This window comes from Phyllobates terribilis, unplaced genomic scaffold (genome assembly GCF_046119375.1).
Source record: "Phyllobates terribilis strain yellow unplaced genomic scaffold, ASM4611937v1 Scaffold_11__3_contigs__length_659146591, whole genome shotgun sequence".
Lineage (NCBI taxonomy): Eukaryota > Metazoa > Chordata > Amphibia > Anura > Dendrobatidae > Phyllobates > Phyllobates terribilis.
This window is the reverse complement of record NW_027362771.1, coordinates 215,498,052-215,511,582: the sequence shown is the minus strand read 5'-3', so window position 1 is coordinate 215,511,582 and position 13,531 is coordinate 215,498,052. Positions and strand designations below refer to the sequence as shown.

Sequence of the window (13,531 nt, the reverse complement as noted above, 5' to 3'; positions counted from 1 at the left end):
TAGCTAAATACATGTACAGTAAACTACACACGCACTGCACTAATATATCTCACTGAGATATTTTTATGTATTTTTTCTATCTATATATTTATTCTAACTATTCTATTCTGATGGTTCGGGAAGTGAAATTACTGTACTTGGCTGATGAAATGTCGGGTTTCCCTTGAGATGGGTGCATAAAAATTGGACGGTATACGCATGGCCCGTGTGCCATACAATTTTTTTCTCACACCCATTGACATGCATTAGCAAGTGCGATACGATTGTCGCAGACAATTGCAGTATGCTGCAATTTTTTTTCTCGGTCCAATCCAAGGTGAGAAAAAATTCATAGATGAGCACTGACTCATTTACAAATATTGGTCAGAGTGCAATGTGATGTTTTATCGCATTGCACTAGTTATACGTACGTGTGAGTGAGCCCTTACCTGAGCCTATTGCCCAATTTCTTAATCCAAAACATTAACTCAATGAACTGGCAGTTTATTTGTTGCCTTGTATATGTCACCTTTTCAAATGGTGAAATTATAACCAAATAATCATTATGATTCACTTCACCTGTCAGAGGTTTAAATATTTTGGCTGATTGGTGAATATATTTCAGCTAACAAGAATAACGACCTAACGCTACATAATATTAGTTAGCTAAAAAAAAATACTTTCGAATTCTGAAGAAAAAAAAAATTTTTTAAAACAATTTGGATACCGTTAAGATGCTCCATTGTAAAAGTTCTTGATGAGAAAAACAATGAACTGCAGGCTAGAAGAAGTGACTATGTTGTGTTTTGTTATAGACATTGATGAATGTGCTACAGGAAGACACAGCTGCAGTAATGATACTGTTTGCTTTAATTTGGATGGTGGCTATGATTGCCGATGTCCACATGGTAAAAACTGTTCTGGTGACTGCATACATGAGGGAAAAATCAAGCATAATGGCCAAATCTGGGTGTTGGAAAATGATCGATGCTCCGTATGTTCATGCCAGGTTAGTTAAACTGATGTCTCCAGTATATGAATGTTTTCTTTTTCCTACTTTTTATAAAACTCCTGTTCAATTAGAGTAATGAAATTAATTTACTTTTTATGCATTGCCACAGGTGGGGTTGGTAATGTGTCGTCGTATGGTCTGTGATTGTGAAAACCCAACGGTTGACTTGTTTTGCTGTCCTGAATGTGATCCGCGACTCAGCAGTCAATGCCTGCATCAAAGTGGAGACATTACATATAAAAGTGGAGACACCTGGGTACAAAACTGTCAGCAGTGCAGATGTTTGGTAAGTGCAGAAAAAAATGCAAATTTCTGTGACATTTCATCATTCAATTCAGTAGCAAACATACTGAAATAGTGAATAGAGAATACTGATATCTATATATATATATGTATACGGTATAAAATGCATATCTGTTCTGCTAGAAATTAATCTCAGAGGAGAACAGAGAAGTAATTGACAGACTTTATTTTTCTCCTAATTTTCCTGAAGTCCAATATCTTTTCAGCTGGTTTTGCTTTTTTAAAAAAAAAACTAAGAAAAAACAGTACCACTTTTGTCCATGGTGTGTTATTAAAATGTTACCCCAGTTAAGACTGTATTCTTCTCCAAACGTAACTGGAATTCATGTTGCTTTCCTCAGTCATAATAATCTTTGCAGCCTCATTTTTTCAATAGAAGGTCTAAAATCAATTGAATGTCTCATGGAAAAGACAAAGAGTCTCAAAAATTTAACTTTTTCTGCAATGTGTAACTTCATGGCGTGTTAAGTACGACTTAATAAAAACTTGAAGGCTGAGTCAAAGCGTTGAATTCTATATATGTTAAATCTGTCCCTTTTCAGTCGTGACCATCCTATGTAAATGTACAATTTTAGATGCAAGCTGTTGGGGAAAGGAAAATTTTGTTATGCCATGTCTCCAAAGTAGTAGACAACCTAAATGACACCATCTTGGATTCAATTTCGATTTTTCAAATGGGAAGGTAGGTGTGTGACATATCAAACTGTTAGAAAATTTCACTGGAAACACAATTGTGTGCTTCATGTTTTCGTAACTTTATTTGTTTTCATGGTAAAACAGTGATTTCTTTTTGGAACAGGTCAGGTGAAGGATGGCTTCGGGTGAACAAACCACAAATACGCCTCCCATTACCCACAGTGCAGTTGTCAAACTTCTTGTCAAATTCCAAGAAACAAGTTCAATCACCCAAAGCTGGACAACTAAAAAAACACTGAATGTAGCAACTACAACCAATGCACTAGCCTCACTCAGCAAGTGGCCACACGTAATATTCATATTTTATATCTGAAATGTGGGGTTAGTTATGTCTCAATTTAGCACATATTGTTTACCCATATGTGATATTTGTGCAAATTTCAGATGCTGCAAACACCTTACCAAAGAGAAACCAAAGACAAGAAAAATACCCAAATAACTGAAAGTAAATGTATAAATCGCACAGTGCAAAAATAATGATAAATAATAAAGGGTATTTAGTTAACATAATTTTGATCAAAATAATGTGAAAGCCATCCCGCCACTTCACGGCAACCCTTATGGGACAGTCCTAACTCTAATATTAAAAACCTTACCATTTGTCAAGTGACATACATATGGACAAGGGCAGAGAGACTGGATCCCTAGTGTGAGCATAAGACCGGGGCAGAATGGGCGTCTCAGCCCAGACAAAGGGCGGCCACACCTTTTATATGCACTAAGCATACTGACTGCAGAGAAAAAGCCTGAAGGTCTGAAATGAAACGTAAGTAGATGTGCATGCAAAATGTAAATGCATGTTCACACAAGGCCATTAAACAGAGAGAAACCAAAGACGCCTCCCATTACCCACAGTGCAGTTGTCAAACTTCTTGTCAAATTCCAAGAAACAAGTTCAATCACCCAAAGCTGGACAACTAAAAAAACACTGAATGTAGCAGCTACAACCAATGCACTAGCCTCACTCAGCAAGTGGCCACACGTAATATTCATATTTTATATCTGAAATGTGGGGTTAGTCATGTCTCAATTTTGCACATATTGTTTACCCATATGTGATATTTGTGCAAATTTCAGATGCTGCAAACACCTTACCAAGGATGACTGAGACCGTTGGTTAGAACATTGAGAAAGGGTGACACACCAGCTTCAGATAAACCCTATCAGCTGCTGTTCAGTGATGGCAGCAAGTTTAGCAACTGCATTGTGGTTATGAGAAGCTTTTTTGGGTGGCATTGACTGAAATGATGTGCAATAACAAGAGTGCTTACCTCACCAGAAATCTAAACAATCTCAAAACGTCTTGTTTCATCTAACACCAGTCTTAATATATCCTGTAAAGAAGATAATTCATGGTTGTAACATATTGATGTTTAAAATTATGCTACCAAGAAACACAACTTTTTTTTTCTGGTGAAATTCTCTAACAGATTATTTATTAATTTAGCGTCATCATATTCTACATCGCTTTACAGACATTGTTATAACTGTCCCAATGGGACTCACAGTCAAAATGAACTATCAGTATATCTTTTTGGAGTGTGGGAGGAAACCAGAGAACCTTGTAGGAAACTGATGCAAACATGAGGAGAACATACAAACTCCTTACAGATGCTGTCCTTGGTGGGATTTGAACCCAGGACTGCAAAGTCACAATGCTAATCACTAAACCAACTACCACCAGTTTGATGTGTCACACTCCTACCCCACTTAAATAACTAAAATTGAAAATAAGATGGCGGCATTCAAGATGACTACCTTGCTGGTGACACGGCCTAAAAGGTTTGCGACACCCTGTATATTCAATGTATAAACATACTTATATTTAGCATATTTTTTATTGTACGCACCGTATTGTATCTTGTATATTTACTGTATGCACTGGATTGCATCTTGTATATTTACTGTATATACTGCTTTTTATCTTTTACTAAATATTTTGGTGGATGAATTTTACATCCATAATAATATTACATTTACGACCCTGTTATTAAACAGTTTTTTTTTATTTATTTTATTTTTGCAGCAAGGAGAGGTAGATTGCTGGCCTTTGCCATGCCCAGAAGTTGATTGTGAATTTAGCGTGGTTCCAGAGAGTGAGTGTTGTCCACGCTGCATCAATGACCCCTGCCAAGCTGACATAATACGCAATGACATCACAAAGACATGTGTTGACGAAACAAATGTAGTTCGTTTTACCGGCTCTTCTTGGATTAAGCATGGCACAGAATGTACCCTTTGTCAATGCAAGGTAAAATTATGGACTTAATATGTCTTCATCTATGTGCTGGAGATTGTTGCCCAGTGAAAGGAAAAGCATCTAGTATGACAAAAAAAATGCAAAATATGATGAATGTGCTCAAAACAAACCCCAAAAAGCTGATGTACCACATATTTTATACTATTTGCACCACATTTACTACAATGTTTCTAAACTTTGCTGTAGATAATCATAACGCATAATTAGTTTTTTTCAACCCTTTGTTAGATATGCAATCTAAACGATAACTTGTTAGAATTTGCTGTATTTATATATGTACCTACTTATTCAGAATCTGTTTGTGTTTTATGCAGTTCTATCTATACCTATAATGAGTACCCAAAGAAAATTTCATGACCCTCTTTGAATATATTTACAGGAAATATTATTTTAATAAATTATAATTAGAAATTTATATTCTGCCATGGGACAGAATATTATAATCTTTACAGTTTAGAAAGGAAAGCAGAAGACTCTCAACAGATAATGAAAGGAAACCGGTACAGGAAAGCATAATCAAATGGGGCAAATGGACAAGAGTTATTAACTGGATAAGAAGTAAGGTAGTAAACTAAAAGTAGGGAGTTGAAGGGAAAAGTAAATGAGAAAAGTAAAAAGAAACTGAGAAATGGAATACGTAAAGGTGTTGAAGAAGAAATACTCCCGAGAGCAAATTGTTAGTTATACTATCAGGGCAAGAAACTTAAAAATTCTCCTCCTAAAGCACATAAAGTAGAAAAAATATAAAAACATGGGAGGCATCCAAGTCTATAAGCACAAACAAAAGGCTTAACTAACTAGTTTGTACCAAAGAAGGTTTGTATAGTTCACTACAGTGAGAGTTACTGTGACCCTTAATTCATGGTCTCCACGGTTCTAATGTTCTACTTTAATCTTTAAAGTCTCACTTCTGCAGGTGTTTTGTACTCATGTTTTACTATCAGTATTCTAGAGATTACAACTTTCTCCTTCCTGCGGAAGTACTGAACCAAAGTTATAGCACCGTAGGGATCAATGTTTTATATGAGAAATGTACTAGATGAGTTTTAAAACTTATCCTTAGTAGCTTCTCTGTGATGGCATAACATGAATAAGAATGAAACATACGCAAAGCTGATTACTAGTGATGATCAAATCGACCAACATTCGAATTCACCAAACTGTGCGGATGTTACAGGAAAATTCAATTCACAGCGAATGTATTCTCTGCTAATTGAATGTTCCTATACTCTGGGATCGCTCCAAACGTAAACATATAATGTAAAAAAAAATGAATAGTCACTTCACCGCTGACCTGTCCCGCTGTTCCCATAGACCACCATCCGTTCCTTTAAGCTTCTTCTTTTCCCCTTTCCAATTCTCATGCATTTTCTTTGGCATCTTCACTCCAGGTCATGGCTTCCAGCTTGACTGAGGTGAGTAGCGTTACTACTTTATTTATCCGTTTGCCTGGCCCTCCATGGTTCAGCAAAATGGTGCAGCTAACCGCCATTTTGCTCAACTTCAGTCGAAGCGAATTGCAAAAATTAATCTGTATTCCGAAGAATAATTGTTTTTGTAAAATTCTAGAAGAATTCAATTTCACTCAAATAAACTTTTTCATCTCTACTTTTTATGTTTTAGTTATTCTAACCCCAGACTACTCTTTTTGGGTTGTCGGGAAAGAGCATTTTTTAGTTTTATTAACTTATTTTTATATTGGGGGGATTCAAATTAATATATTACCTTTTATCTTGAGGGGAAATAAACTAATATATTACCTGTATTCCTGGACTGATATTATTATAATGTTTTACTTTGAGAAACATTGGAATGAAAAAGAAAAAAAAAGTACTTTCCACTTTTACTAGGATTAATAAATGATTCTCACTTACTAGGTAAATAGGATGAAAACAAGAATATTTACACATTGAAATTTCTGCCCCACTCCCCCTACCCCTCCCCAAATGTCATTTCTGACCTTATAGAGGGCACAATGTCTGAAATGAATGAATGAATGAACAAAAAATAGCAGATAAAAAATAGATAAAAATAACTAAAAATGTCACTGTCAATCCAAATCACTGTTACTAGTAGTCCCTCTCTCGTAAAAATTGTATGTTACAGAAAAATATATTTTACAGAACGGGGAACAAATTTTTAAATGTATTTTAGTACTTCTTTGTGGTTATAAAAATGGGAAAAACAATCTCATTATTTTCCTTATATCAGAAAGTAAAATAAAAGAAAAAAATATTAGTGAAGCCGCAAAAATTACTTGACTATCCAAACGAGAAAAACTTTCACAGCTGCTTGTACGATTGAATTGATTGGTCTTGAACTACATGACCTATCATCAGGTCAAGAGTGGCCAGTTTTTGTTCTCATTTTATTCCCACTGCTAAACTGAGTATTCTACTGTTTCCATTTTTAAAATCTGCCATACAGTTCTAGAAATATGAGCCTTTTAATTAAGCGCTAATCTTTAATAATTATACCAAAAGGGCATTTCTCACATTGGTATAATACAGATCAGCCTAAAGACAAGTTCCCAGAGAATCCAGTGAGTAACAGCTTTTGGTAAAGAACATAAAAGGTGATGAAAATAACGAAATAAAAAGGCCCATATTTCTGGAACTGTATGGCAGATTTTAAAAATGGAAAAAAGCCTAATGAAACTTTTAACTATGGCAGACCCAGGGGCCTTTATAACCTATTGGCACTCAGATTAAAACTAGCATCCGTTGCTAAACTGTGTCTATGTTATCTACTTTAAAGGGAACTTCCCATCAGGATTCAAGACCCCTAACTAACAGCATGTGTGTAAAGGCCTTTTAAAGTTTATTAAAGGAATCTGACATATGATCTATGAGCATCATGTATCAGACACTGGCTGCACGATTTCAGCCCTGTGTGTTTGACTCCAAAAAGCTGTGGCGTTTCAGAGTAGAACATACTTAAAAAGCCACCTGGTACCGAGCCGCAGAGGAGGCTAGTCAGACAGATGGATCCCCAGCGACTTTTCCTCACCTGCTTCCCTATAGTGACAGATTTCTTCCCTATATATGCACACAGGGAAAGACCTGTCATTCAAGGGGAGTGGGCAGGGAGAAGCCTCCAAGGATCCGCCTGTCCGATTACTCTTCCGTGTGGCTCGGTCCCCGATGGCTCTTATTGTATGGGGTTTTGTTTATTAAATGCAACAGCGTTTCAGAGTCAAACATACCTGTAAGAAATCGGAGTTTGGGATCGTGGAAATTGGGAATCAGGAACCTAACAGCATATATCAGCTGTTAGGTTCCCTTTAGATCAGGGGTCTCAAACTCGGCTGGGTATATGGGCCGCACATGGAAAAAATTTGAATTTGGGGGGCCGCATTCTTTGTTCAATGTGACATTTTTAGTGATACCATTTTTTTTGTATACACCTTTTGAACATTTTTGCCGTGTTTATTTTTTTATGGCTTGGGTTGTTATGGATGTGGCGATAATAAACGTGCACTTTTTTGTGTTTACTTTAGTTTACATATAAAACAGCATTTTTAGTGCCCAATATTTTTTCATGCTTTATTTTATTTTTTATTTTTTTTACAATTTTATTTCCCCCAATTGGCCACATACAGTAATATTGTCTTACAATTAGCATCATATAGTAATAATGGAAAACATCTTGTAGTAATGTTCCCCATCCAAGTCCCCATCTTGTACTAATGTGCCCCATCCAGGTCCCCATCCTGTGGCTATGTGCCCCATCCAGGTCCCCATCCTGTGGCAACGTTCCCCATCCTGGCGCCCATCTTGTACTAATGAGCCTCATCCAGGTCCCCATCTTGGGGCTATGTGCCCCATCCAGGTCCCCATCCTGTGGCAATGTTCCCCATCCAGGTCCCCATCTTGTGGCTCTGGTCCCCATCTTGTGGCTCTGGTCCCCATCTTGTGGCTCTGTGCCCCATCCAGGTCCCCATCTTGTGGCTCTGTGCCCCATCCAGGTCCCCATCTTGTGGCTCTGTGCCCCATCCAGGTCCCCATCTTGTGGCTATGTGCCCCATCCAGGTCCCCATCCTGTGGCAACGTTCCCCATCCTGGCGCCCATCTTGTACTAATGTGCCTCATCCAGGTCCCCATCTTGGGGCTATGTGCCCCATCCAGGTCCCCATCCTGTGGCTATGTGCCCCATCCAGGTCCCCATCCTGTGGCAACGTTCCCCATCCTGGCGCCCATCTTGTACTAATGTGCCTCATCCAGGTCCCCATCTTGGGGCTATGTGCCCCATCCAGGTCCCCATCCTGTGGCTATGTGTCCCATCCAGGTCCCCATCCTGTGGCAACGTTCCCCATCCTGGCGCCCATCTTGTACTAATGTGCCTCATCCAGGTCCCCATCTTGGGGCTATGTGCCCCATCCAGGTCCCCATCCTGTGGCAATGTTCCCCATCCAGGTCCCCATCTTGTGGCTCTGGTCCCCATCTTGTGGCTCTGTGCCCCATCCAGGTCCCCATCTTGTGGCTCTGTGCCCCATTCAGGTCCCCATCTTGTGGCTATGTGCCCCATCCAGGTCCCCATCCTGTGGCAACGTTCCCCATCCTGGCGCCCATCTTGTACTAATGTGCCTCATCCAGGTCCCCATCTTGGGGCTATGTGCCCCATCCAGGTCCCCATCCTGTGGCAATGTTCCCCATCCAGGTCCCCATCTTGTGGCTCTGGTCCCCATCTTGTGGCTCTGGTCCCCATCTTGTGGCTCTGTGCCCCATCCAGGTCCCCATCTTGTGGCTCTGTGCCCCATCCAGGTCCCCATCTTGTGGCTATGTGCCCCATCCAGGTCCCCATCCTGTGGCAACGTTCCCCATCCTGGCGCCCATCTTGTACTAATGTGCCTCATCCAGGCCCCCATCTTGGGGCTATGTGCCCCATCCAGGTCCCCATCTTGGGGCTATGTGCCCCATCCAGGTCCCCATCCTGTGGCAATGTTCCCCATCCAGGTCCCCATCTTGTGGCTATGTGCCCCATCCAGGTCCCCATCTTGTGGCTATGTGCCCCATCCAGGTCCCCATCTTGTGGCTATGTGCCCCATCCAGGTCCCCATGTTGTGGCTCTGGTCCCCATCTTGTGGCTCTGTGCCCCATCCAGGTCCCCATCTTGTGGCTATGTGCCCCATCCAGGTCCACATCTTGAGGCTATGTGCCCCATCCAGGTCCACATCTTGAGGCTCTGTGCCCCATCCAGGTCCCCATCCTGTGGCTATGTGCCCCATCCAGGTCCCCTCTTGTGGCTATGTGCCCCATCCAGGTCCCCTCTTGTGGCTCTGTGCCCCATCCCGGTCCCCATGTTGTGGCTATGTGCCCCATCCAGGTCCCCATGTTGTGGCTCTGGTCCCCATCTTGTGGCTCTGTGCCCCATCCAGGTCCCCATCCTGTGGCTATGTGCCCCATCCAGGTCCCCTCTTGTGGCTATGTGCCCCATCCAGGTCCCCTCTTGTGGCTCTGTGCCCCATCCCGGTCCCCATGTTGTGGCTATGTGCCCCCTGTGCTGTTCTTCACACACATAAAATAGAAAAAAAAAAAGATGATTCTCACCTGTCCTCCGTTCCCTCGGCGGCCTTCCTGCAGATGTGGCCCGCAGGCACCACAGAGTCCGACCCCTTGAGGATCCCAACCTGGTCCAGGAGGAGCCGCCGACAGCAGCGCTGCATTGCCGCACAGAGACTGTCTCCCAGCACAGCATTTTCAATGTCAGCCGCCAGCCAATCAGAGGCCAGCAGTTGACATCTGCATATGGCAATGACGTCATACTCGCTGCGCCGACACGCAGATATCAGCTGCTGGCCTCTGATTGGCCAGCGGCTGGCATTGGAAATGCAGTGCTGGGAGACAGTCTCTGTGTGGCAATTCAGCGCTGCTGTCGGCGGCTCCTCCTGGACCAGGTCGGGATCGTCAAGGGGTCTGTGCCTGCGGGCCGCATAAAGCAGCCTCAGGGGCTGCATGCGGCCCGCGGGCCGCGTGTTTGAGACCCCTGCTTTAGATCCATACACTGCTTGTAATGTTTAGTTTGGAAATTGTAGAGAAATCTAGCCTTGAAGGTTTAATTACAAGTGCAGGGGGAAAACACTGCATTCTACTGCCTCTTACCTATTTCCCTCCGGACTCCGGTCACTGATGGATAATCCAGCATTATCGATCTGTGCATGCACCTTCCCCTCTGATGAGATAACGGTAGGCATGTTTTGTGATATACACAATTAGAATTTAAGGTGGTTTTCCAAGACTAGGATAGGTCATCAATATCAGATCTGTGGGGGGCCCCACCTCCTTAATTCCACTAATGAGCTGTCATTTCCTCTAGGGGTGGCTGGATATAAACAGTGTACAGAGTGGAACAGCACAGCTCCAACACTGTTTAGTGGCAGCTGCCAGTTTCTGCAGCTTAGCTCCTATTCCACAAGAAATAAATTTAAACGTTCATTTTTGCTTTTCTGAAATGTGGTTATTGCATTCATACACCGTTATTAAAAATAAACAACCTTGCAGAAAATTAAAGAACAAAGATAGGGATGTATATTTGCTGACTAAATGACACAAAGAAACTTAATAAGTAGTGATGAGCGAGTATGTTTTGTTAACCCTTTCGCCGAACTGCAACTGTTTGACAGATTTAATACATGTGAGGAATGCTGGAAAAACAGGCATTCCTCACATGTATTAAATCTGTCAAACAGTCGCAAATCATGTTCACGGAGCGACGAAAACTTAAAGCCCGAGCACGCTATAAATACTCGGTGCTCGGCCGAGTATACTCGGCGAAAGGGTTAACAAAACATACTCGCTCATCACTATTAATAACGCAAGTAGTACCCAAAACATTTTTCCTTATCTACTGGAATACTGGTCTTTAAAGGCAACCTATCTCAAAACTCCTGCTGCTCAGCAACACAATTGGGTGTGTCAGAGAGAAACATACCATGGTTCGAGCAGCATGAATCTATGTTACGCACGTGGTTGTGGAACCACTGTGCCATGGTCCGGGGAGAGCCTGGAGGGGTGTAACTAAGCATCCAATTGTTTCTTCACTAGAACCCAATAGTGTAGTTAGACTTGGACCCAGGTGGACGCCAAGTACCACTCCAGGACATACCCTGAAGCCTCAGAAGTTGATCCGCCTAAGTAGTTGTCTGGAAGCAGGAATGGACTTGGAGAGTTAGGACGGCCAGGAACTGGATAGCATGAGGATGGATACTGCATGGCTGGTAGACAGGACGGAACTGGAACACAGGAACAGATGGGTGGGTTACAGGAACACAGGATGGACAGGTGCAGGATCACAGGAGCTGGTTCAGACTGGATGGATGAGGGAGGCGGTAACAGGTGCGGACTAGGTGGGTCAGGATCAGAACTAAGTATTGCCAGGACGGGAACAGGGACAGGTACAGCAGGACGGGCAGGATCAAGTTCAGATAGGACGGACAGGATCAGAGTCAGGGAACACAGGTATAGGGATCTTATACAGTTATATGAAAAAGTTTGGGCACCCCTATTAATCTTAAGCTTAATGTTTTCTTAAAATTGGTGTTTTTGCAACAGCTATTTCAGTTTGATATATGTAATAACTGTGGGACACAGTAATGTTTCTGCCTTGAAATGAGGTTTATTGTACTAACAGAAAATGTGCAATCTGCATTCAAACAAAATTTGACAGGTGCATAAGTATGGGCACCCTTATCATTTTCTTGTTTTAAATACTCCTACCTACTTTTTACTGACTTACCAAAGCAGTTTTTTGGTTTTGTAACCTCATTGAGCTTTGAACTTCATAGCCAGGTGTATGCAATCATTAGAAAAGCTACTTAAAGTGGCCACTTGCAAGTTGTTCTCCTGTTTGAATCTCCTCTGAAGAGTGGCATCATGGGCTCCTTAAAACAACTGTCAAAAGATCTGAAAAGCAAGATTATTCAACATAGTTGTTCAGGGGAAGGGTACAAAAAGCTGTCTCAGAGATTTAACCTGTCAGTTTCCACTGTGAGAAACATAGTAAGGAAATGGAAGAACACAGGGACAGTTCTTGTTAAGGCCAGAAGTGGCAGGCCAAGAAAAACATCAGAAAGGCAGAGAAGAAGAATGGTGAGATCAGTCAAGGACAATCCTCAGACCACCTCCAGAGAGCTGCAGCATCAACTTGCTGCAGATGGTGTCACTGTGCATCGGTCAACTATACAATGCACTTTGCACAAGGAGAAGCTGTATGGGAGAAGCCATTTCTGCAAGCACGCCACAAACAGAGTCGGCTGAGGTATGCAAAAGCACATTTGGAGAAGCCAATTTCTTTTTGGAAGAAGGTCCTGTGGACTGATGAAACCAAGATTGACTTGTTTGGTCATACAAAAAGGCGTTATGCATGGTGGCAAAAAAACACAGCATTCCAAGAAAAACACTTGCTACCCACAGTAAAATTTGGTGGAGGTTCCATCATGCTTTGGGGCTGTGTGGCCAATGCCGGCACCGGGAATCTTGTTAAAGTTGAGGGACGCATGGATTCCACTCAGTATCAGCAGATTCTTGACAATAATGTTCAAGAATCAGTGATAAAGTTGAAATTACGCAGGGGATGGATCTTTCAGCAAGACAATGATCCAAAACACCGCTCCAAATCAACTCAGGCATTCATGCAGAGGAACAATTACAATGTTCTGCAATGGCCATCCCAGTCCCCAGACCTGAATATCATTGAACATCTGTGGGATCATTTGAAGAGGGCTGTCCATGCTCGGCGACCATCAAACTTAACTGAACTTGAACTGTTTTGTAAAGAGGAATGGTCAAAAATACCTTCATCCAGGATCCAGGAAATCATTAAAAGCTACAGGAAGCGACTAGAGGCTGTTATTTTTGCAAAAGGAGGATCTACTAAATATTAATGTCATTTTTCTGGTGATGTGCCCAGACTTATGCACCTGTCAAATTTTGTTTGAATGCAGATTGCACATTTTCTGTTAGTACAATAAACCTCATTTCAAGGCAGAAACATTACTGTGTCCAACAGTTATTACATATATCAAACTGAAATAGCTGTTGCAAAAACACCAATTTTTATAAAACATTAAGCTTAAGATTAATAGGGGTGCCCAAACTTTTTCATATAACTGTAACTGAGTAGCAGGAAAACACACTAATTAATAATGTTGCTAATGCACCTCCCTATAAGGGAGGGTTCCTTAAATATCAGACATCTCCCAGCTATTGGCTGGGGATATTTCAGGAGCATGCGTCACCCCTTTAAAAATCGGGGAACATGCCCTAAGCACACTCCCAGGAGGA

The 13,531-nt window shown here is 41.7% G+C and overlaps 1 protein-coding gene across 1 annotated transcript in view; it reads left to right on the top strand.

Moving 5' to 3' along the window:
* Positions 1–13,531, top strand: part of NELL2 (neural EGFL like 2) — a 467,229-nt gene that overhangs the window by 430,314 nt on the left and 23,384 nt on the right. Inside the window, exons 17-19 of the mRNA XM_073652036.1 lie at positions 795–988; positions 1,101–1,277; positions 4,017–4,241. Of these exons, the coding sequence (XP_073508137.1) occupies positions 795–988; positions 1,101–1,277; positions 4,017–4,241 (596 nt within the window). The remainder of the gene's footprint in view (positions 1–794; positions 989–1,100; positions 1,278–4,016; positions 4,242–13,531) is intronic.